The sequence below is a fragment of the Salvelinus namaycush genome, chromosome 8 (assembly GCF_016432855.1).
Source record: "Salvelinus namaycush isolate Seneca chromosome 8, SaNama_1.0, whole genome shotgun sequence".
Classification (NCBI taxonomy): Eukaryota; Metazoa; Chordata; class Actinopteri; order Salmoniformes; family Salmonidae; genus Salvelinus; species Salvelinus namaycush.
Genome location: NC_052314.1, coordinates 6,090,404 through 6,116,274, shown reverse-complemented (window position 1 = coordinate 6,116,274; position 25,871 = coordinate 6,090,404). Strand labels below are relative to the sequence as shown.

Here is a 25,871-nt window from a genome sequence, read left to right as displayed (position 1 = left end):
AAATAGATGAGTTGTATGTTTGTATCGATGATCATTCCATACACCTTTTTAGTAGGACTTACTTTTGTTGTTGTATTGATTTCTCAGATCACAACAGCCGACGTGGAATCACCAACAAACTGAATGGTCCGATCACCAAACACCTGCCTCACATGAAGAAGTAAGCATTTCAACAACAATACCTTCCTTGTCAGTGTTGAATGTGTGATCTGGGTTCATATCCAGGTCTTGTGATGAGTGTAATATTTAGGGACGTGTTATTTCCAACATATTTTAAAGGGAAATATTATATTGTCCTTGTCCTTTGCAGAACTATGAGAAGGACTATGACCACGGCTCCTACCATGAAGAGTACCCCTACGAGGAGGCTGCTGTGGTTGGGCAGCTCAACGGCCATGCCAACCATGCCAGTGTCCCCCAACAGGGCCACCCCCAGGCCTGGAACCAGCAAGGACTGACTGAGTACCAGCATGTACGTCATGTTTTTAACTTGAAATGCCCTAATAAATCATCAAGACGAGTCCTGAACTAAAAGGATGTTCGAAGGATCTTCATCTCCATTGGAAACGCTTCTTAGGCTTAATCTGTGTCTGGGAAACCAGCCCCAAGGTTTTTAGTTATGAGCCAGAGACATGTCTATTCTCTTCAAATGCAGCCCTTTATGATATTTCAGTTGCAACTGAAGTCACGCGGGGTTAAAAAAACACCTTCATGTCCTCTCCAAACAGGAGGAGCAGCAGTATGGTGAGGGATACACATACACCAGCGTGGGTACTGAGCAGTCTGCAGCAGCCGGCCCTGATTTCTCCACGGAGGAAGGGGGGTATGGCGATGATCTGTACCCACGTGGAGCTGTTCTCCCTGGGGTGGAGTACCAGAGAGTAGTGGGGGGCCGTGGGGACGAGCAGCACTACGCTGGTGGGGATCAGAACAGCACCAGGAAACATGTCCAAGTGAGTGAGGTCATATTTGATTTGTATTTTTATTTTACTTCAACAAGATTTTGATGAGTCGATTTTTTTTAATAAAAAAAAAAAAGTTTTTAAGGACAGTAATGTGACTGAAAATTAGAATCATGTTACCAGTATTAATGCATTGAAATCCGTTAGTCTCCGGGCCGATCAAACTGATTTATTGTCTCACTGTTGTTATGTTGTCTTCCTGTAGAAGTTTGACAGCGGGGGCTCAGGAGACCATTATAAGGCCAACTACAACCCCTACCAGCCTGCCGTTCAGCCCAAGATGTTCAACTCGGAGGTCCCCCACCAGCACCTCGACGACCACTATGACCAGCTGCAGAGAGACTTCCTGGACTCGGCACAGAGTAAGTCTTTTCACATCGTCTTGGTTGGATGTTCATGATCTTTTGACAGTTGGCCAAAGAATTACATGAATTATTTACATTTTATTTAAATTTTTTGTTGTTGTTTCTGATATTTTACTTGGATATATGGAAAATTTGACCGGTTCTGTTGTTGTTGTTTATTGATAAGATAGGAGATACATTTTAATTGTTGTTACGTGTGTCCCAGGTACTGCAGACACTCAGCAGCTAGCCCAGCTTCAGATCCTCAACAAGGCCCAGCTGAGACAGATCGAAGACCTGGAGCAGAAACTGGAGGATTCAAGACGCAATATGAGATACCTGGAGCATCAGTTTGCCATCGTGAGAGGTGTGTGGACACTGAAATCACATGCTAGCATGCTAGCTAGCTAGCTCAGTCTACTGACCCACTTCATGAACTGTCACGAGCATGTGAAGTGGAAGTGAAAACTCACCCGTAACATGTTTCCCTTAGATCTGAAACCTAAAAAGACAACTGACGCTCAACGGAGTGACGGACTAGTCTCTTGCTCTGTTGGCTAAGATGGGGTCGGCTTTGAGCGGTGTGTTTTGGTGCGGAAGGTCGTGACCTCTAGGCCGTCTCATGGCAGAACTGAATGCACTCTGTTACACCTAGATGTTTCTCTCTCCTGTTTTCCCCCTCTCCTCCCAGATGAGAAGGAGGGTCTGGCGGTGAGTCTGAAGGAGTCCTGCAGAGTGATGGAGGAGGCCAAGGAGAGAGAGGTGCTGCTGCAGACTAGCGTTACGTCTCTGGAATTGCAGGTTCAGGCTCTTACCGACCGAGATCATGAGGTACGGTTTATGTCTGTTGATGTTACCATGACGATCATGTATTTTTGGGTTGGATTACACCTGGGTTGTAGAACACCCTGCACTTGATGGGAGACCTGTATTCAAATTCTAGTCCGTTGGATTAGGGCTGTGGCTGTCATGACATTTTGTCAGCCGGTTATTGTCCTGGTCTCACGGTAATTGACCGTTAATTAACAAACACATTTAGCATCTACAGGCCTCCACACACAGCCTACAAGCCACTAATGCAGACCTTTGGAACATCTAAATTTGAACAAGTCTAATAAATCCTTGTAATATAGTCTACATCTTCACCATAAATCGTTTATTCATTTTAGGCAGGTCAAAAGAAACATGATACGAATCAACATTTATTTCGAAAGAACCTAATGAGTCGGCCTACCGTATTTTATTTACATTTTAGTCATTTAGCAGACTCTCTTATCCAGAGCCACTAACAGTAGTGAGTCATTTAGCAGACTCTCTTATCCAGAGCCACTAACAGTAGTGAGTCATTTAGCAGACTCTCTTATCCAGAGCCACTAACAGTAGTGAGTCATTTAGCACTCTCTTATCCAGAGCCACTAACAGTAGTGAGTCATTTAGCAGACTCTCTTATCCAGAGCCACTAACAGTAGTGAGTCATTTAGCAGACTCTCTTATCCAGAGCCACTAACAGTAGTGAGTCATTTAGCAGACTCTCTTATCCAGAGCCACTAACAGTAGTGAGTCATTTAGCAGACTCTCTTATCCAGAGCCACTAACAGTAGTGAGTCATTTAGCAGACTCTCTTATCCAGAGACACTTACAGTAGAGACACCCTCCTGTAGGTTTTGACTCCGAACCTACAGGAGGGTAGCTCTCCAGGAACAGGGTTGGAGAGCCCTGTTATAGACACTATGGTTGCCCCCCCAATTCTCTACCCTTCTCCCAAAATGTGCTCCTTTTCATGGATTTAACAATGTTGGGAACCTACCTAACTCACGCTTTCGCCAACGCTTGTAGAGCCACGATGGGGAGTGTGCAGTGCACACTTTGGGAGAGGAGGTGAGAAAAGCCTGCGGAATACAAGTGTATGTGTGTCTCCCTCTAGAACACCAAGAAGCAGCGTGTGGCGGAGGCGGCGGTGGACAGCATGCAGCAACAGATGACAGAACTGTGTCGGTCAGACAGTCTGTCTAGACTCCGAGAGCAACACGACAGAGACCTTACAGTGGTCAGAGAGCAGCACGACGCCAAGCTGTTGGTGTTACAGCAGAGACTGGACACCTGCAATCAGGCCCTGGAAGAACAGGTCAGGACCCAGTGGAATTGACGTTGACCTCATATTAACCAGTAAACATGATCACTTAGCGTTTGTTCTTTGGTATCACACTTGATTATCTTGATTATTTAGATTATCTTGAGCCAATGAGACATTGTAAGAGGTTCATACATGCTTATGACAATGTAATGAATGTATTATAACCGAAGGCTTTAAATGAATCCGTGGTGAAATTTGCTGTGTTGGTCCTGGGTAATCTCTGGTCACGATAGACTGTGAACCTAAGAGTTGTCACATTGCTGTCAGTGAATCCCAGACTAACCACTTCAGTGGCTGTGGTATCATCCAGGCGGAGGTGGTTCAGGGTCTGCGTGACCAGGTGAGGCAGCAGGAGAGACGGAGAGAGGAGGAGCAGGTGGAGAGAGCAGGAATCATCAACACTCTCACACAGCGCCTACAGGAGAGCCAACAGCAGTGTGCCAAACTGCTACAGACTGGTGTGTGTCCGTGTGTGTCCGGTCTGTGTCTGTGTCACCACCTTGCGAAATGCTTGTTGATATCCATCACCTATTTGTCAAAGCCCCCTCTGTCCATCACTTGTTTGTCAAAGCCCCCTCTGTCCATCACTTGTTTGTCAAAGCCCCCTCTGTCCATCACTTGTTTGTCAAAGCCCCCTCTGTCCATCACTTGTTTGTCAAAGCCCCCTCTGTCCATCACTTGTTTGTCAAAGCCCCCTCTGTCCATCACTTGTTTGTCAAAGCCCCCTCTGTCCATCACCTGTTTGTCAAAGCCCCCTCTGTCCATCACCTGTTTGTCAAAGCCCCCTCTGTCCATCACTTGTTTGTCAAAGCCCCCTCTGTCTATCACTTGTTTGTCAAAGCCCCCTCTGTCCATCACTTGTTTGTCAAAGCCCCCTCTGTCCATCACTTGTTTGTCAAAGCCCCCTCTGTCCATCACTTGTTTGTCAAAGCCCCCTCTGTCCATCACTTGTTTGTCAAAGCCCCCTCTGTCCATCACTTGTTTGTCAAAGCCCCCTCTGTCCATCACTTGTTTGTCAAAGCCCCCTCTGTCCATCACTTGTTTGTCAAAGCCCCCTCTGTCCATCACTTGTTTGTCAAAGCCCCCTCTGTCCATCACTTGTTTGTCAAAGCCCCCTCTGTCCATCACTTGTTTGTCAAAGCCCCCTCTGTCCATCACTTGTTTGTCAAAGCCCCCTCTGTCCATCACTTGTTTGTCAAAGCCCCCTCTGTCCATCACTTGTTTGTCAAAGCCCCCTCTGTCCATCACTTGTTTGTCAAAGCCCCCTCTGTCCATCACTTGTTTGTCAAAGCCCCCTCTGTCCATCACTTGTTTGTCAAAGCCCCCTCTGTCCATCACTTGTTTGTCAAAGCCCCCTCTGTCCATCACTTGTTTGTCAAAGCCCCCTCTGTCCATCACTTGTTTGTCAAAGCCCCCTCTGTCCATCACTTGTTTGTCAAAGCCCCCTCTGTCCATCACTTGTTTGTCAAAGCCCCCTCTGTCCATCACTTGTTTGTCAAAGCCCCCTCTGTCCATCACTTGTTTGTCAAAGCCCCCTCTGTCCATCACTTGTTTGTCAAAGCCCCCTCTGTCCATCACTTGTTTGTCAAAGCCCCCTCTGTCCATCACTTGTTTGTCAAAGCCCCCTCTGTCCATCACCTGTTTGTCGTTCAGGTTCAGTCCAGGAGATGGGCCAGCTGCAACTGAAACTACAACAGACTCAGTCAGCCAAGACCATGAGTGACAACATGAACAAAGCCTTGCAGGTATTCCCGTGGTTTGTATCCAGAAATGTAGAATATTTTAAAAAATGTGTATCACGCAAACACTTTACTTGTTTCTATTTCACTTGTTGAGTTAAATGTAACTAAATAATGTAAACGAATCATGTAAAACGTATCACCCGGGTCTCCCGGGTGGCGCAGTGGTCTAGGGCACTGCATCGCAGTGCTAGCTGCGCCACCAGAGTCTCTGGGTTCGCGCCCAGGCTCTGTCGCAGCCGGCCGCAACCGGGAGGTCCGTGGGGCGACGCACAATTGGCATAGCGTCGTCCGGGTTAGGGAGGGTTTGGCCGGTAGGGATATCCTTGTCTCAGTATGTAAAATGTAATAAAATGTATGCACTCTACTGTAAGTCGCTCTGGATAAGAGCGTCTGCTAAATGACTAAAATGTAATGTAAAATGTAATGTAAAACCGCTCTCTTTGGTTTCTACAGCAGATCAACCTTTAATACCTGTTATAAGCATTCATGAGACTTTATAATGCCTACTTTAGTGGTTATAACACGTCTCTCACCTCTTGGTGTCTACCGGAGCTGACGGGGCAAATCAACCATTTAATACCTGTTTATATATATAAGGCTTTATAATGCCTTATTATAGCAGTTATACTATGTTATGTCCCCTTTTTTTCTCCACCTCAGGAGGAGTTGTCTGAGCTGAAGGAGCAGATCTGTCTGTATGAGTCTGCTGTGAAACATGGAGTCCTCTCTGTTGAGGTGACCGGAGGAGATATCTGGGAGAACCAGCTGTCTGACTCCTATGTAGACCTGGGGATCAAGAAGACTCACTGTAAGAACGGACAAATTCACAGGTACGCAATGTAACAATTGACTGTTGTACCCTTAGACATGAACTTCATTGTATCTATTTTTGTTTCAGTTTCACGGTTGAGGTCAATTCCATTTCATTTCAGTCAAATTCAGGAAGTTAACTAAATGAGAAGTTAAAATGTCAGTTTATTTTCCTGAATTGAAAAGGAATTGAGGCCCCGACCCTGTTCAGTTTAAGCTCCAGACTGCCAGTCTTATCTATTAACAGATTTTTTTCAGGTGTATTGTTAGTGGTCCTGAATGGCTCAGTTGGTAGAGTATGGTGCTTGTAACGCCAGGGTTGTTGGTTCAAATCCCGCCAGGACCACAAACATAATACAAACGTCTGCACTGTCTGTAAATTGATTTGGATTAAAAGCGTCTGCTACGTGGCACGTGTATAATTTCACGTATAATGTTTTCCTTCTGTCCCGTAGTACTCCTCTGGTGGAAATGTCTGAGCCCAACTCAAAGCTGCCCAGAGAGAAGGAGGACGGGGCTGTGAAGGAGCTCCGGGCAGAGTTACAGCGCTGTCTGGCCAGTCTGAAGGGGAAGAGGCAAAGGATCGGTCAGCTGCAGGACCAGCTACGGGACTCACAGGGACGGGTTAGTGATGGGATTTTATTTCAGGTCGCTCTTGCAAAATAGGTTTCTAAACTCAAGGCTCTTTCCTGGATAAATCAACGTGAAATAAAAAATAATTCCCTCTTCTGCTTCATCCTCGAGTGTATAGTTAAAACTCACATAGTCAAAGTTCCTATTTTCTTTGTTGTCCGGATCCCATCCCTGCAGGTGGACCAGCTACAGACCAAGCTAGACCAGGAACAGACCAGCAACACAGCAGAAACCAGACCAATGGACACACATCCAGATGTAGCTTCCCAGAAAGAGCTGTCCAGGCTGCAGGAGGACAGGCAGCGCCTGCAAGAACGCCTCGAGGTTATTCATCATTTGATAAAGATTCTAGAAGACTTTTCACACTATTAAGCTGTGCCAAGCTGAGCTCAACCAATCTGTGATGAGCCCAGAAAGTGTAGTTCTGGTTTGACACGTTAGTGTGAAGATGGTATCTCTGTTTGAACTGAAGTCCCAATACATGACAACTCAGTTGGTAGAGCACGGTGCTTTTGCAACGACAGGATACAAAACATTGGATGTAATAAATGTATCACTAGTCACTTTAAACAATGCCACTTTATATAATGTTTACATACCCTACATTACTCATCACATGTATATACTGTATTTTATACCATCTACTGCATCTTGCCTATGCCGTTCGGCCATCGCTCATCCTTATATTTATATGTACATATTCTTATTCATTCCTTTACACTTGTGTGTATGAGGTAGTTGTTAGATATTACTGCACGGTCGGAACTAGAAGCACAAGCATTTCGCTACACTCGCATTAACATCTGCTAACCATGTGTTTGTGACCAATAAAATTTGATTTGATTTAGTGGGTTCGATTCCCGGGACCAGCCATATGTATAAAAAAAAATTATGTATGCAGTTGAGTTGCTTTGGATAAAAGTGTATCCTAAATGGCGTTAATATTATGATTTATCAACATGCTTTTTCCAGCACACCCCTCAGTGTTACATTCTCGTAGTTGTCTGTCTCCCTTGCCAGACGCTGGAGATGAAGAACGTGGAGCTGAGGCAGAGGGAGGAGAAAGTGAAGGGAGCCAACTCTGAGCTGTGTACCAAGATGAGAGAGATGATCCAGGAGCTGGACCAGGAGAAGCAGGAGGCTGCTCAGAGGTTAGTCTGGGGTGTTGTGGTTGGCAGATATGTGTAGGTCTGTGTCCTGGCATCCCTAGAGAGAGAATAGTTGTATCTATATATAGCTGGTGTGCTGTATAACACACATAATAGTTGTATCTATATATAGCTGGTGTGCTGTATAACACACATAATAGTTGTATCTATATATATATATATATATATATATATATATATATAGCTGGTGTACTGTATAACACAGATAATAGTTGTATCTATATATATATATATATATATATATATGTAGCTGGTGTACTGTATAACACACATAATAGTTGTATCTATATATAGCTGGTGTGCTGTATAACACAGATAATTTCCTAATGGATACTAGTCATCATATGGGAAAATGAGCGACTGTGCAGGTGTGTAATGACTCATTGGACTACTACTGTGTGTGTGTGTGTGTGTGTGTGTGTGTGTGTGTGTGTGTGTGTGTGTTTTCCAGGTATGAGCGGACCCAGCAGCAGTTCAGAGACGACGTAGTGAACCGTGTTCGTTCAGAACTCACCCTGGAACACACAGCTCAGATAGATGACATCACGGCAGACCACCAGCTGCAGATACAACAGCTACAGTAAGGGCTCCTGTGTGTGGCTTCACAACGGCTTGGCGCTGGGGTCAATTCCCGCAGTGATCGCATACGACTTACGGCAATTGAGGTTAAGTGCCTCGCTCAAGGGCACATCGACAGATTTCTGACCTAGTCAGCTTGGGGATCTGAACACCAGCGACCTTTTCGCTCTTAATCACTAGGCTACCTGCCGCCTATAAGTCGCTACCTGCCGCCTGCATGTAAGTCGCTTTGAGTAAAAGTATCTGCTAGGCAGCATATAAACCATACTCTGCCATCTCAGTCAGGAACCGTTTTTTTAAGAGGTCTCCTGTATAACCTCGTCTACAATGACAATCCTTTCTTCTCTGGTTAGAGCCAAGCTGTGTGAGGTGAATGGAGAGATGGTGGCAGTACAGGAGTGTTACATCTCACTCTGCAAGGACAAAGACAGGCTGGAGGAAAACCTGCAGGGAAGAATGGAGGAGGAGCAGAAGATGAAGAGGGAGAATGAGGTATACACACACATTTTATGAAGATGCTATATGAACAATAGCCTGGTCCCAGATCTGTTTGTGTTGTCATGTGGATTTAGCTATAGAGCACAAACAGGTCTGGAAACGGGCTCGGAACCCTGGTGCAGAGAATGGCTTTTTATTTATTGCGAAGGATTATTTTTATAATTATTTTCTATATAAGACAACAGATAAGAAGTCTCCAGGAGAGAAAACCGCTTCAAAACTACGAATAGATAGTCCCACTCCACACAGTCGAAGGCCTTCTCTGACTGCATCCAAATAATAGACTGCACCGGGCTGCTGCTTAACAGCGTCAATATGTAGTTAATGACAGACCTTGTCCGAAGATGGAACGTTCCCAGGGGGGCCTGCGGCTGGGACGTTCCCAGGGGGGCCCGCGGCTGGGGCGTTCCCGGAGGTGCCAGCGGCTGGGGCGTTCCCGGAGGTGCCCCGCGGCTGGGGCGTTCCCGGAGGGGCCCCGCGGCTGGGGCGTTCCCGGAGGGGCCCCGCGGCTGGGGCGTTCCCGGAGGGGCCCCGCGGCTGGGGCGTTCCCGGAGGCTCTTTACCCATTTTTAGAAGGGAAATAAGGGCTGTTTTCTGATGTCTGTGAAAAGTTCCCACCTCAAACGAATAATTAATTGAAAAATGTAATTTTGATGATTTGTATCCTTTTCTCAGCTGGATACTCTAGAGGAGAACAGAGCTGCTCTGGAGAAGCTGAGGTCAGACCTGGAGAGCCAGCATCAGGAGAATGTCACCAAGCTCAGAGCCCTGTGGTCCGAAGAGAAGGACAAGGAGCTCAGACAAGAGGTCCAAACCCAGCTGACCAAGGCCAAGGCTACCTGGAGGGAGGAGAAGGAGGAGGTAGGAGTTGACTTGTGTTCCATCTGTGAGCTCGTCTTGCTCTATGAACGGATCAGTACTGCCACCCCATGGACAAAAAAATGTAATCAAAGTTTATTTGTCGTATGCACAGGATACAGCCAAAGACGGTACAGTATGAAGATGGGCAGAAACTGCTTCTCCAATATAAATCCCCAATCACCTTTTCTAGGCGACGTTAGCTAGCTAAACTCATGTGCAGAAACACGTCATCTGGTCTAGCGGTCGTGTCGCGAAAACGTGTCAGCTTGTCACTTTCACAAAGTTGTAGTAATAACAGGTTCAGCTACTTAGACATTGGAGTCAATCTGTAGGGCGTGCCTTTAATCTGTAGGGCGTGCCTTTAATCTGTAGGGCGTGCCTTTAATCTGTAGGGCGTGCCTTTAATCTATAGGGCGTGCCTTTAATCTGTAGGGCGTGCCTTTAATCTGTAGGGCGTGCCTTTAATCTGTAGGGCGTGCCTTTAATCTATAGGGCGTGCCTTTAATCTATAGGGCGTGCCTTTAATCTATAGGGCGTGCCTTTAATCTGTAGGGCGTGCCTCTGTAGGGCGTGCCTTTAATCTGTAGGGCGTGCCTTTAATCTGTAGGGCGTGCCTTTAATCTGTAGGGCGTGCCTTTAATCTGTAGGGCGTGCCTTTAATCTGTAGGGCGTGCCTTTAATCTGTAGGGCGTGCCTTTAATCTGTAGGGCGTGCCTTTAATCTGTAGGGCGTGCCTTTAATCTGTAGGGCGTGCCTTTAATCTGTAGGGCGTGCCTTTAATCTGTAGGGCGTGCCTTTAATCTGTAGGGCGTGCCTTTAATCTGTAGGGCGTGCCTTTAATCTGTAGGGCGTGCCTTTAATCTGTAGGGCGTGCCTTTAATCTGTACAACCTAAGGAATAATATTTGACTTCTCCTGTTGACTTGCCAAACCCTAAACCTCGGTCTTGTCTGTCGAGTTTGCTTCGCGACCCGTTCCCGGAAGTATCGTGATGTAGCACCTCTGGGTTTGAAAACGCTGACACAGCGGGGTGTAAAAGATACAATGAAATGCTTACTTGCGAGCTCTCCACAACAGTGTTGTGAAGTGTGTGTATATATACTGAACAAAAATATAAACACAACATATAACAATTTCAACGATTTTACTGAGTTACAGTTCATATAAGGAAATCAGTCAATTGAAACAAATGAATAAACCCTAATCTATGGATTTCACATGACTGGGCAGGGGCTCAGCCATGGTTGGGCCTGGGAGGGCATAGGCCAACCCACTGCGGAGCCAGGCCCAGCCAATCAGAATGAGTCCCCCCTCCCCACAAAAGGTCTTTATTACAGACAGAAATACTCCTTAGTTTCATTAGCTGTCCGGGTTGCTGGTTTCAGACGATCCCGGGTGTAGAGGTCCTAGGCTGGCGTGGATACACGTGTTCTGCGGTTGTGTGGCCAGTTGGATGTACTACCAAATTCTCTAAAATGACATTGGAGGTGGCTTATGGTAGAGAAATTAGCATTCAATTATCTGGCAACCGCTCTGGTTTACATTCCTGCAGTCAGAAGGTCAATTGCCCGCTCCCTCAACTTGAGACATTGTGTTGTGTGACAAAACTGCACATTTTAGAGTGGCCTTTTATTGTCCCCAGCACAAGGTGCGCCTGTATAATTGATCATGCTGTTTAATCAGCTTTCCTGATATGCCACACCTGTCAGGTGGATGGATTATCTTGACAAAGGAGAAATGTTCACTAACAGGGATGTAAACAAATTTGTGCATAAACATTGGAGGGAAATAAGCGTTTTGTGTGTATAGAACATTTCTGGGATCTTTTATTTCAGCTCATGAAACATGGGACCAACACCTTTACATATTGTTTATATTTTTGTTCTGGGTGTGCGCACACACACACAATGCTTTCGCAAAGTATTCAGACCCCTTGACTTTTTCCACATTTTGTTACGTTACAGCTTTATTCTAAATTGGATAAAATACAAATCCTCATTTAATGTACACATATTACCCCGTGACAAAGCGAAAACAGGTTTTTAGAAATTTTTGCAAATGTATTAAAAATAAAAAACATAACCTTTTATTTACATAAGTATTCAGACCCTTTGCTATGAGACTTTAAATTGAGCTCAGGTGCATCCTGTTTCCATTGATCATCCTTGAGATGTTTCTACAACTTGATTGGAGTCCACCTGTAGTAAATTCAATTGATTGGACATGATTTGGAAAGGCACACACCTGTCTATATAAGGTCCCACAGTTGACAGTGCATGTCAGAGCAAAAACCAAGCCATGAGATCGAAGGAATTGTCCATAGAGCTCCGAGACAGGATTGTGCCGAGGCACAGATCTGGGGAAGGGTACCAAAAACATTTGTGCAGTATTGAAGGTCCCCAAGAACACAGTGGCCTCCATTCTTAAATGGGAGAAGTTTGGAATCACCAAGACTCTTCCTAGAGCTGGCTGCCCGGCCAAACTGAGCAATCGGGGGAGAAGGGCCTTGGTCAGGGAGGTGACCAAGAACCCGATGGTCACTCTGACAGAGCTCTAGAGTTCCTCAGTGGAGATGGGAGAACCTTCCAGAAGGACAACCATCTATGCAGCACTCCACCAATCAGACCTTTATGGTAGAGTGGCCAGACTGAAGCCACTCCTCAGTAAAAGGCACATGACGGCCCGCTTGGAGTTTGCCAAAAGGCACCTAAAGACACTTAGACCATGAGAAACAAGATTCTCTCGTCTGATGAAACCAATAGTGAAGCCACTCTGCCCATCTTCATACTGTACTGTCTTTGGCTGTATCCTGTGCATACGACAATGTACACATCTGAAATCAAGCTACTTTATGGGACACATAGATACATGTAGAAAATCGGCGATCTAAATAACCGTTCTAGCAAAGCGACCGTGTTATTTTTTGGGGGAAGCGGGATTTGAGTCTTGAGTTCGTACGTATAAAGTTTTGTATGTGAACTATTTCTAAGATACATACTTTCAGTTTTTTCCCCCCCGAACTCACTTCACTCGCACGTAAACGGGAGGCTTGCGCTGCTGATGCTAGCACATGCGCAGATGAAATAACCCGCTCCAACACCTACTAAGCTGTTTACGTGTCCTAAGAATTTGAAAGATTACTTAGAAAACCAGGTCTTTTTAATCCGTGTATGTTTTCTTCCAATTTTATGATTTTACGCAGATAAGCTTTGTATGCTGTTTACATGAGTAATGGCATACTCTGCCTTCTGCCGTAATCAGTTTTATGTCTAATTATTAGTGTTCATGTAAACATACTCATTGTTCCGATCACTTCCTGGATAATATATCTCTATGGTTCCCCCCCCCCCCCCCCCCCTCCCCCCTGTGAAGATGGACAGGTTCTGGACTCAGAGGCTGGAGGCAGCCGTAGCAGACGCCAGAGGACCAAGACCCACAGATACCCAGGAGTCTCAGACGGACCTAACTGAGGAGGAGAAGGCCTGTCAGACACCCAGCCCTGAGAGGACCAAGGCTGCTCCAGGCTGCACTATGGAGGAGCTGGACACCAGGTATTTTACACATTCTATTCTGTTGAAATGATTGTGATTTTTTTTGTAGGATTTATTTTCTTCATGATAATCTATGGTTGTAAATTGTGTACAAATCAGTATGATTGATTGACTTGCTTGACTTAAGCCCTTGGCTCCAATGAGAAGCATAGGATGTATATGACTGTGAACAACCAATAACCATTACTACTACACAGGCTCCGGGAACAGAGGCTCCAGCTGCAGCGAGAGGCAGACACGGCACGACGCAGAGCAGTGGAGGATGCTGGGAAACGAGTCCAGAAAGAACTACAGGAGAAACACTTGGAGGACATGTCCAAACAGGTCAGGGGGAGGGACCATTCAAGTCTTCTGAATCATATGTTTTCATCTTTTAGTTATACAGGTGATCACATCGCCATGTTTTTGCATGCGAGACCTATCCACTTGTGAGGTGTGTTAATGTGAAATCAAATGCCTGTGCCGTGGCTTTTCTGGGTCAGTAGTATTGATGGTGCTTCTTGAGTATGAGGTGTTGTAGAGTGATCCCTGGTTGGAGCCTGGGACAGAGGGGAGGGATCTACTCTGTAACATGGGAGACTAGGTCAGGACAGGGAGGGAGGGATCTACTCTGTAACATGGGAGCCCAGGTCGGGACAGGGGGGAGGGATCTACTCTGTAACATGGGAGCCCAGGTCGGGACAGGGAGGGAGGGATCTACTCTGTAACATGGGAGCCCAGGTCGGGACAGGGAGGGAGGGATCTACTCTGTAACATGGGAGCCCAGGTCGGGACAGGGAGGGAGGGATCTACTCTGTAACATGGGAGCCCAGGTCGGGACAGGGAGGGAGGGATCTACTCTGTAACATGGGAGCCCAGGTCAGGACAGAGGGGAGGGATCTACTCTGTAACATGGGAGACTAGGTCGGGACAGGGAGGGAGGGATCTACTCTGTAACATGGGAGCCCAGGTCGGGACAGAGGGGAGGGATCTACTCTGTAACATGGGAGCCCAGGTCGGGACAGGGAGGGAGGGATCTACTCTGTAACATGGGAGCCCAGGTCGGGACAGGGAGGGAGGGATCTACTCTGTAACATGGGAGCCCAGGTCAGGACAGAGGGGAGGGATCTACTCTGTAACATGGGAGCCCAGGTCGGGACAGGGAGGGAGGGATCTACTCTGTAACATGGGAGCCCAGGTCGGGACAGGGAGGGAGGGATCTACTCTGTAACATGGGAGCCCAGGTCGGGACAGAGGGGAGGGATCTACTCTGTAACATGGGAGCCCAGGTCGGGACAGGGAGGGAGGGATCTACTCTGTAACATGGGAGCCCAGGTCGGGACAGGGAGGGAGGGATCTACTCTGTAACATGGGAGCCCAGGTCGGGACAGGGAGGGAGGGATCTACTCTGTAACATTGGAGACTAGGTCAGGACAGAGGGGAGGGATCTACTCTGTAACATTGGAGCCCAGGTCGGGACAGAGGGGAGGGATCTACTCTGTAACATGGGAGACTAGGTCGGGACAGAGGGGAGGGATCTACTCTGTAACATGGGAGACTAGGTCGGGACAGAGGGGAGGGATCTACTCTGTAACATGGGAGACTAGGTCGGGACAGAGGGGAGGGATCTACTCTGTAACATGGGAGACTAGGTCGGGACAGGGAGGGAGGGATCTACTCTGTAACATTGGAGCCCAGGTCGGGACAGAGGGGAGGGATCTACTCTGTAACATTGGAGACTAGGTCGGGACAGGGAGGGAGGGATCTACTCTGTAACATTGGAGACTAGGTCGGGACAGAGGGGAGGGATCTACTCTGTAACATGGGAGACTAGGTCGGGACAGGGAGGGAGGGATCTACTCTGTAACATGGGAGCCCAGGTCGGGACAGGGAGGGAGGGATCTACTCTGTAACATGGGAGACTAGGTCGGGACAGGGAGGGAGGGATCTACTCTGTAACATTGGAGCCCAGGTCGGGACAGAGGGGAGGGATCTACTCTGTAACATGGGAGACTAGGTCGGGACAGGGAGGGAGGGATCTACTCTGTAACATTGGAGCCCAGGTCGGGACAGAGGGGAGGGATCTACTCTGTAACATTGGAGCCTAGGTCGGGACAGAGGGGAGGGATCTACTCTGTAACATTGGAGCCCAGGTCGGGACAGAGGGGAGGGATCTACTCTGTAACATTGGAGCCCAGGTCGGGACAGAGGGGAGGGATCTACTCTGTAACATTGGAGCCCAGGTCGGGACAGAGGGGAGGGATCTACTCTGTAACATTGGAGCCCAGGTCGGGACAGAGGGGAGGGATCTACTCTGTAACATGGGAGCCCAGGTCGGGACAGAGGGGAGGGATCTACTCTGTAACATGGGAGCCCAGGTCGGGACAGAGGGGAGGGATCTACTCTGTAACATTGGAGCCCAGGTCGGGACAGAGGGGAGGGATCTACTCTGTAACATTGGAGCCCAGGTCGGGACAGAGGGGAGGGATCTACTCTGTAACATTGGAGCCCAGGTCGGGACAGAGGGGAGGGATCTACTCTGTAACATGGGAGCCCAGGTCGGGACAGAGGGGAGGGAGGGACATTGGCCCTAACTGACTATAACAGAGTTGGCTCCATATTCATAGAGCGTCTCAGGAAAGTAGTTCTGCAGCGTAATCATTAGCCCAAAACCTTTTGCTATGAAACCGTTAACTCCAAACTGAAAACAAGTTTCCTTCGAACACATTCAGGTACGCTATAGATACAAAAGTATGTGGACACCCTTTCAAATTAATGGATTCGGCTATTTCAGCCACACTCGTTGCGGACAGATGTGTAAAATCGAGCACACAGCCATGCGATCTCCATAGACAAACATTAGAAGTAGAATGGCCCTTATTGAAGAGCCCAGTGACTTTCAACGTGGCACCGTCACAGGACGTCACCTTTCTAATAAGTCAGTTTGTCAAATATCTGCCCTGCTAGAGCTTCCCCAGTCAACTGTAAGTGCTTGTTATTGTGAAGTGGAAACGTCTAGGAGCAACAACGTCTCAGCCGTGATTTGTGGTAGCTCACAGAACCAGATCTCCGAGTGCTGAATCACGCAGCGAGTAAAAATGATCTGTCCTCGGTTTGCAACACACACTACTGAGTTCTAAACTGCCTCTGGAAGCAACGTCAACACAAGAACTGTTCGTCACCATTGGACTCTGGACCAGTGGAAACGTGTTCTCTGGAGTGACGAATCACACTTCATCTGGCAGTCCGACGGGCAGATCTGTGTTTGGCGGAAGCCAGGAGTGCGCTACTTGCCTGAATGCGTAGTGCCAACTGAAAAGTTTGGTGGAGGAGGAATAATGGTCTGGGCGGACAGCTAGCTTCCGTCCTCCTCTGGGTACATTGACTTCAATACAAAACCTAGGAGGCTCATGGTTCTCACTCCCTTACATAGACTTACACAGTAAAAACGGTGCATTCGGGAAAGTATTCAGACCCCTTGACTTTTTCGTCCATTTTGTTATGTTACAGCCTTACTCTAAAATGAAGAATGATGAGTTGACATATTCCTTATAGCTCCTTAATAAATTTAAACCCGGTGTTGGCAACATTACTTCTGATCCAGAAGGTGGCAATGAAATCCCTCCCTATATGACTTGACTGACCAGTTAGTTAACTGACTACTTATGGCTCCTAATGATTTTAAGCAGAGTGTTGGGGGCAGTTTTTCATGGTTCGGGCCCCTTAGTTCCAGTGAAGAGAGATCTTAACACTGCAGCATACAATGACATTCTAGACGATTCTGTGCTTCCAACTTTGTGGCAACAGTTTGGAGAAGGCCCTTTCCTGTTTCAGCATGACAATGGCCCCATGCACAAAGCGAGGTCCATATAGAAATGGTTTGTCGATCGATGTGGAAGAACTTGACTGGCCTGCACAGAGCCCTGACTTCAACCCCATCGAACACCTTTGGGATGAATTGGAACGCCGACTGCTATCCAGGCCTAATCGTCCAAAATCAGTGCCCGACCTCACTAATGTTCATGTGGCTGAATGGAAGCAAGTCCCAAATCTAGTGGAAAGCCTTCCGAAAAGAGTGGAGGCTGTTATAACAGTAACGGCGGGACCAACTCCATATCAATGCCCATGATTTTGGAATTAAATGTTCGACGAGCAGGTGTCCACATACTTTTGTTCATGGTGTGTATGTCCCTCCCAGTTTGCTTCCTTTTTGGTTCCTAGTGAATACACCCCCTGATCTAGGATCAGATGCCTCCTGTCCATGTCTTCTTATTCATTCTGATCTAAAAGACAAAACTGATCCTAAATCAGCACTCCTCTACTCTAAGACGCTTGGTGAATGTCTCTGATTGTCTCCTACAGGTTGAAGGAGCAGTAAGCAGAGCCTACAGCCGCTGGCTCCAGGACCTCCCCTCCCTGCCGGAGTACAAGGCAGCGCTCCAGAGAGAACGAGAGAAGTGGGAGAAAGTACAGGAGCAACACGTTCAACAACAGGTACAATTGACTGTTTCACTGTGTTTTACTGTGTTCTTGTCTGAATCAGTTTGAATGTTGCTAATATTGGGGATACTATTCATCTTTGTCTGTAAGTTATACCGTATTTAACATCACCCCTGGATAAAATACATCTCTCTTCGTTGCTAAGTTATACAGTATTTAACATCAATCCTGGATAAAATACATCTCTCTTTATCGCTAAGTTATACAGTATTTAACATCATCCCTGGATCAAATACATCTCATCTTTGTCGCTAAGTTATACAGTATTTAACATCTAAACAATGGACGAATTGAAAGATTAGCGGTCAAATGGTCCTTTTAACTAACTTAATCCCAGTAGTCAGATGGTAACAAAACGTAGCACTTCTTCTGCTTCACTCCAAAGCATCTTGTAGTTCTACTTTCTCTCTGATTGTGTCAGGTGTCCCTAGCCCTGAGGGAAGCAGAGGAGAGGCTGAGGAGTTCGGAAGAGGACGAGCAGGGAGGAGCAGGAGGAGACCAGAGGGTTGAGGAGCTCCAAGAGGAGGTGCGGCGTTGGAGGCAGCTGGAGGAGGACCTGAAGACCGAGGTGGAGGAGGTGGCACATCTGCAGAGCCAGGTGGATGATCTGCAAAGCCAGCTAGACCATGAGAGGGAGGAGAAGGCTGCCCTGCTGAAAGCCGAGCTACTTGCAGCCAGAGCCTCCTGGAACAGAGAGAAACAGCAGGAGATCTCCTCCCTGCAGGCCTTCCAGGAGGAGAAACTGAAACAGGCGCAGAAGGATGTGCGGAAGGAGGCGAATGGGGAGGCGGAGCGCCAAAGGAAAGAGCTCCTTTTGCAGAAGGAAGCTGAGCTGCAGCAGGCTCTGAGGGACCGAGAGGAGGACTGGAAGAGGCAGGAGGATAGAAGGGGCAAGGAGGAGAGGAGGCAGGGCAGAGCGGAGGAACGGGAGGAGGTGCTCCAGGAGCTTAAGGCTGGGCTGAAGGAGGTGCAGTCTGTGCTCCTCAGAGGAGGAGCCCACAAACAGAAGGAGAACGGAGGAGAGGTGGAGGGGAGGAGGAGAGCCAGTGGGAGCGTCAGGGAACTCCTCATGTCTACCTGTAAAGACCTCCTCCTTAAAGCTGTATCCCAGGCCAAGAAGGAGTGGAAGAAGGTGGCTGTCTCTCTCTTTCTCCTTCTCTCTCTCACATTCTACCGACAGTGTGATAACTAGTATCATTAGACTTTAGAGCCGTGACATGGAAGCAGGGGTTCTGTATTGTGTAAGACATTGATAGTTTAATCTCGAGGTGACTCTCTGACCCGGTCTGACTAATACTCGTTTCATGTTGTTCTCCAGATCAGTGAGGAGAGGCTTGGCCGGGTGCTGAAGGAAACTCGGGAGCGTCATGAGAAAGAACTCAACCAGATTCATAGTATGTTTCTTCTCAAGTCTTTTCTATTCACTGATGTACTGTGAATGGAATGTGGCAGACACTGTTATCCACAGAAACCCACTGTTATCCACAGAAACCCACTGTTATCCACAGAAACCCACTGTTATCCACAGAAACCCACTGTTATCCACAGAAACCCACTGTTATCCACTGTTATCCACAGAAACCCACTGTTATCCACAGAAACCCACTGTTATCCACAGAAACCCACTGTTATCCACAGAAACCCACTGTTATCCACAGAATGTTATCCACAGAAACCCACTGTTATCCACAGAAACCCACTGTTATCCACAGAAACCCACTGTTATCCACAGAAACCCACTGTTATCCACTGTTATCCACAGAAACCCACTGTTATCCACAGAAACCCACTGTTATCCACTGTTATCCACAGAAACCCACTGTTATCCACAGAAACCCACTGTTATCCACAGAAACCCACTGTTATCCACAGAATGTTATCCACAGAAACCCACTGTTATCCACAGAAACCCACTGTTATCCACAGAATGTTATCCACAGAAACCCACTGTTATCCACAGAAACCCACTGTTATCCACAGAAACCCACTGTTATCCACAGAAACCCACTGTTATCCACTGTTATCCACAGAAACCCACTGTTATCCACAGAAACCCACTGTTATCCACAGAAACCTACAGTACAGTGTGTATATGATTCCATGCTGAATTGAAGTCCCAATTTGAGTGAGAGAGAAAAAGGAAAAGAAAAGTCTGATTTTAATATGTTGTTTTTCCACTTATTCAGGCTCCACTGCTCAGACGGAAGAGGGTGGTTGTGGGAAGCAGTGTGTTGAGACCGTGTCCGAGCTGCAGAAGAAGAGTCGGGACCTCCAGAGGCATCTAGAGAAGGCCTGCAGACAGCTACAGATGACCGTCAAGGACCACAAGGCCTCAATGCAGTGCCTCAAAGGTAACAAACTCCCTGTTGAATCCCAAATCTACCCATGGCTCCTATTCCTTAGTCCAGTGGTTCTTCATCCTGGACTTGGGGACTAAAAGGGGTGTACATTTTTTGTTTTTGCCCTAGCGCTACACCGCTGATTCAAATGACCAACTTATTATAAAGATTATTTGAATCAGCTCTGTAGGGCTATGGGTAAAAATCGAAAGGTGCACCCCTAAAGGGCCTCAGGACCAAGTTTGGGAAACGCTGCCTTGGGTACTTGGGAGTCGTCTGGAGATCTAACAAGACTCGATAGGTGTACACTATTTGGAAAATCTTTCGCCTGTCAAAGAGAAAAGGAGAAATATGACCATATTGCTTGCATCATTCAGATCTGAAAGAATTGGTTAGACGTGCTCAGGTGATAGGAGCTAGGGGGTAAACTACTAGAATGGCCATGACGGTCATTCTGAACGGTTTTGATATTTCCATTGATATTCCATAATAACTGGCTAAATAAATGCATTTATTATGTTAAAATAGGTCCTAAGAAACCTCTGGAAACCAAATGTGTATTCCAATCAGTCAGAAAATGTATTGATTTGATCCAGAAGCGGGTAGACTGTAACTATTAAAATAAGACGGTGTATTTTCGGGCTGTAAGACAACAGATGCTCCCACTAAACTATATTGAAACTAATAATAATATTAGTTGTGGTCTACGGACAACATTTAAATTGACACTAGTGTGATGGGAGACAATCTAATCAAATAGAGAATGAAGAGACTGATGAACAGAGATGGGTACGGCGCTAAGGAAATAGCACTTCTTCCATATCGTCCTACAGAGGTCCCCGTAGGCCAGACGTTCTGATTGGTATACCCTATCAGAGGTCCCCGCAGGCCAGACGTTCTGATTGGTATACCCTATCAGAGGTCCCCGCAGGCCAGACGTTCTGATTGGTATACCCTATCAGAGGTCCCCGCAGGCCAGACGTTCTGATTGGTATACCCTATCAGAGGTCCCCGCAGGCCAGACGTTCTGATTGGTATACCCTATCTGAGGTCCCCGCAGGCCAGACGTTCTGATTGGTATACCCTATCAGAGGTCCCCGCAGGCCAGACGTTCTGATTTCTATACCCTATCTGAAGGAGCCGATTCCAAGGTTTCTAATAAACCTATTTTATTTACCAAACAACTCTACAAATTGCTTGGATGGTCTCTGTCAAATATCTCATTGTTAAAATACCCGAGTCTGTACTGGCGACAATCAGCAATAGCCATTTGGGGAAAAAATATCCTTTCTGTTATATTCCATTATAGTCTTACTGTAAAATATGTGTTTACTGTGGTAGGGCAGCGGGTATATAAGCCTGTGATGACTGCTAAATCAATAAGTTAATTTCATTAGCATGGATCAGCTATAGCCTCTGATATTAAGTACAGATGAATACAACCAAACCATGCTATTCGGTTCTTTTGAAATAAATTGTATTGTTTTAATGTTTTTTTATGACCTATTCTAAACAAACTATTAATGGATTTCTATGTGATTGTGTATTTTAAATGGATTTCTATGTGATTGTGTATTTTAAATGGATTTCTATGTGATTGTGTATTTTAAATGGATTTCTATGTGATTGTGTATTTTAAATGGATTTCTATGTGATTGTGTATTTTAAATGGATTTATTAGATTGGTGGCTATTTGTACTCGTCGAGGCCCGGGTATTCTACATATTTAGAAAAAGCCAGGGACGGGTTCAAGGTTTTTATTGAAATTAAGTTATTGAAATTACAAAATTGAAAACTGTCAAATTGATTGTTTGGCAGTTCTAGTGTTAAGGCTCACAAAAAGGATTACATCAAGTGATAAATTGATCATCGATTGCCTGAGTCTAATTCCGTGTCCTTCCTTGCCCCCCCCTGCCCACCTCCCTCCCTCTATTCGTAGATGAGCACGAGGTGGCCCTACGGAAAGAGAAAAAGGACAACCTGCTGAAACGTGAAGAATTGAAAAGCTCTGTAGCCAAAGAATCCTCTGTGTACGTAAACAATATATATATCTTTTTTTTTGTTGACTCATCCATAATGAATATCTCTAGTCGGATGCGAAGTCACTGGTAACCAAATGAATATTTCTAAATGAATAAATGTCCACTGCAGGGGTACAGACATGGAGCAGAGTCTCCATGCTGGCCTTGAAGAGATGAGGGAGCAGTACATGACGGCTGTTGAGAAAATCAGAGGTGAGTGAAATGAACGTACTACTTTACCTACAAAAGGCTGTAAGGAAACCCACCCCAGTTGAAGTGTGAATGGTCTTAGACGACGGACATGCTGCAGGTCTCTCCTTATGTACCGTGATGTTTCATTCTCCAGGTGACATGCTACAGGTCTCTCCTTATGTTTCATTCTCCAGGTGACATGCTACAGGTCTCTCCTTATGTTTCATTCTCCAGGTGACATGCTACAGGTCTCTCCTTATGTACCGTGATGTTTCATTCTCCAGGTGACATGCTACAGGTCTCTCCTTATGTACCATGATGTTTCATTTGACCAGGTGACATGCTGCAGGTCTCTCCTTATGTACCATGATGTTTCATTCTCCAGGTGACATGCTACAGGTCTCTCCTTATGTACCGTGATGTTTCATTCTCCAGGTGACATGCTGCAGCTCTCTCCTTATGTACCGTGATGTTTCATTCTCCAGGTGACATGCTGCAGGTCTCTCCTTATGTACCGTGATGTTTCATTCTCCAGGTGACATGCTGCAGGTCTCTCCTTATGTACCGTGATGTTTCATTCTCCAGGTGACATGCTACAGGTCTCTCCTTATGTACCGTGATGTTTCATTTGACCAGGTGACATGCTGCAGGTCTCTCCTTATGTACCGTGATGTTTCATTCTCCAGGTGACATGCTACAGGTCTCTCCTTATGTACCGTGATGTTTCATTCTCCAGGTGACATGCTACAGGTCTCTCCTTATGTACCATGATGTTTCATTTGACCAGGTGACATGCTGCAGGTCTCTCCTTATGTACCGTGATGTTTCATTCTCCAGGTGACATGCTACAGGTCTCTCCTTATGTACCATGATGTTTCATTTGACCAGGTGACATGCTGCAGGTCTCTCCTTATGTACCGTGATGTTTCATTTGACCAGGTGACATGCTACAGGTCTCTCCTTATGTACCGTGATGTTTCATTCTCCAGGTGACATGCTGCAGCTCTCTCCTTATGTACCGTGATGTTTCATTTGACCAGGTGACATGCTACAGGTCTCTCCTTATGTACCGTGATGTTTCATTTGACCAGGTGACATGCTACAGGTCTCTCCTTATGTACCGTGATGTTTCATTCTCCAGGTGACATGCTACAGGTCTCTCCTTATGTACCGTGATGTTTCATTCTCCAGGTGACATGCTACAGGTCTCTCCTTATGTACCATGATGTTTCATTTGACCAGGTGACATGCTACAGGTCTCTCCTTATGTACCGTGATGTTTCATTCTCCAGGTGACATGCTACAGGTCTCCTTATGTACCATGCTGTTTCATTTGACCAGGTGACATGCTACGCTACCTCAAGGAGAGTAAGGAGCGAGCAGCGGAGATGATCCGTGTCGAGGTGCTGAGAGAGAGGCAGGACACAGCCAGGAAGATGAGACGCTACTACCTCACCTGTCTACAGGAACTTCTAGAGGACGGGGGGCAGGCCACAGGGTATGCTGCGTACACCTGCATACACCTGTCCAATCCTCTCCGATCTCTACTAGTGTCCAGGGGGGTGATTTGGGATTAAAGGTTTATAGTAGGGCTAAGTGTATCCTCCCTTTTCTTTCCTTCCCCTTCAGGGCTGAGAAGAAAATAATTCACGCTGCGAGTAAGCTGGCAGCCATGGCCAAAGTGTTGGAGACCCCTACCAAGAGGAAAACGGGAAAGAGCCACAGCTTACCGGGTAAGACCGTGTTGATTTTAATATAAGATGAAAATAAATAGGGTACAGGATCGTCAAATGGAATCGTACTTCTAGGGAGTTTGTGACAACTGTTGATGTAAAAAAAATAAAAAAAATAATCTGATTTGATTGTTCCAAATTATCTCTTGTATCAACAGGCTCGTCATCAAAGACAGAGGCCGCTACTGACAACCATCCAGGCAATGCTTCAGGTTCCCCTTCTAATAAAACCCAATGTCCAGGAAGCCACTTCCCTGAGTTCACCATGTCCAGTGGTGATGAGGGGAGGATCCTGAAGGCCAAGACGTACTCTGACCTTGACTCCAAAACCACCTCAGCTGCAGTCAACACCACCTGGAATACTAGGCCTGTGAGTAAACCCACCCACCTGAACCTCCTGACCAATGGAAAGGAGAACGGAGCCCCTGCAAACATGCTTGGGAAACCCCATGTCTCTTCAGGACTCTTCCTCTCACTTCCTCCTCACAAATCCTCTCATCAAATTGGTAAAACCTCCCTCGACTGTTACCGTGGTGATTTTACTAACGTTACTCTGAGGACCCAGACCAGCAGGGAGCTGTACCTGCAGGGGGCGGAGTCGGGGAGATCAGACGATGACAACTTCCTGTGTCACCGTAGTAACGCTAAACCCTTCCTGGTCCAGGAGGAGCTTCCCGTTAGAGACGAAGGAGGATCGAGCGATTGGAGTTTGTCCAGTAATGGGTCCCAAGATGGCCGCCACGTCCTCGCAGTTTCCTCTCACCCAGGCAGAAAAATGGAAACTGTGAAACCGTTCCCTTTGCGTGGATCTTCTTCAGCTGATGACCTGGGTGATTTCGATAACCTCGCCACTGACAACTCTGACGTGACAGTTTACAAAGACTTTGTCAATGTTCAGTCTTGCGCCAAATCCTCGACTTTCCCCAGTGTCCCGCCTCAGACCAAAGCTTTAACTCAGTCTGTCCCCTCTATGAAGACTGGTAGTAGTAGATCAGGTCATAGAGAGCCTGTCCCTGGCTCTGAGGGGGACTGGCAGAATCAGAACCAGCTCCAGAACAGGCTGTGTTCTACGAGTCTGTTCTCTGAGCTGAAGCGGAGTCAACAGCAGGACGGTGGTTTTGACGGTCCATTCTCTCATCGGAAATAAGAGCTAACAGTCCTAAGACTCTGTATGACCCTGTTCTTATAAAGGGAGGAAATGGAGCAAGTGGAGATTTCAGTGAGTCTTGAATTTTGTATTTTAGCTTTACATTTACATTAGTATTTGAGTCATTTAGCAGACGCTCTTATCCAGAGTGACTTACAGGAGCAGTTAAGTTTAAGTGACTTGCTCAAGGGCACATCGACAGATTTTTCACCTCGTCGGCTCGGCGATTGGAACGGTCAACCGCTAGGCTACCTACCGCCCCACATGATATGATGTGGGAAATGACTGAGGTAATCATTACTCCGAGGTAATTCTAAATTGCCACAAACGTGTACAAGTAAACGTCGTGTTCATGTGTGTTAGGACCAATAGCAATCTTAGGTTGTGGTGTGCAGTGAATGTGCCTTCAAGAACGGATGGATACGTAGTAGGATACAAGCCTTGTGTGACCCTGGCTTCTTTCTAGTCAATGATTTCCACATTTCTAAAACGTTACACTTCTTCTGTCTTGTGTTCTTTTAATGGATTTTTATCTGTACTGAAGGATTTATTTTATTTTTGTTTTTCTAAATTAAACTATTTTTTATATCAAGGTTGTGAGAGATGCTGTGCATGTAACAAAATACACTTCTTTATAATACAAATGATGTTGCTTTAATCTAATTTATAATAACTTTT

At 46.5% G+C, this 25,871-nt stretch overlaps 1 protein-coding gene and 1 non-coding gene across 2 annotated transcripts; both read left to right on the top strand.

Moving 5' to 3' along the window:
- The first annotated feature begins 233 nt into the window (after positions 1 to 233).
- On the top strand, positions 234 to 25,871 carry cep152 (centrosomal protein 152). The gene is made up of 27 exons (XM_038998566.1): positions 234 to 239; positions 311 to 472; positions 729 to 953; positions 1,168 to 1,324; positions 1,533 to 1,673; positions 1,998 to 2,137; positions 3,231 to 3,431; positions 3,751 to 3,898; positions 5,094 to 5,185; positions 5,843 to 6,012; positions 6,448 to 6,616; positions 6,803 to 6,949; positions 7,646 to 7,776; positions 8,246 to 8,374; positions 8,727 to 8,865; positions 9,547 to 9,732; positions 13,104 to 13,282; positions 13,480 to 13,606; positions 17,624 to 17,755; positions 18,183 to 18,893; positions 19,080 to 19,155; positions 19,948 to 20,112; positions 22,040 to 22,130; positions 22,252 to 22,334; positions 23,655 to 23,811; positions 23,943 to 24,046; positions 24,205 to 25,871. The coding sequence occupies exons 1-27, from the start codon at positions 234 to 236 to the stop codon at positions 25,191 to 25,193; spliced, it is 5,157 nt and encodes a 1,718-aa protein (XP_038854494.1). The 3' UTR covers positions 25,194 to 25,871.
- trnat-ugu lies at positions 6,264 to 6,338 on the top strand. The gene has a single exon. It is a non-coding gene; the product is annotated as a tRNA-Thr (tRNA).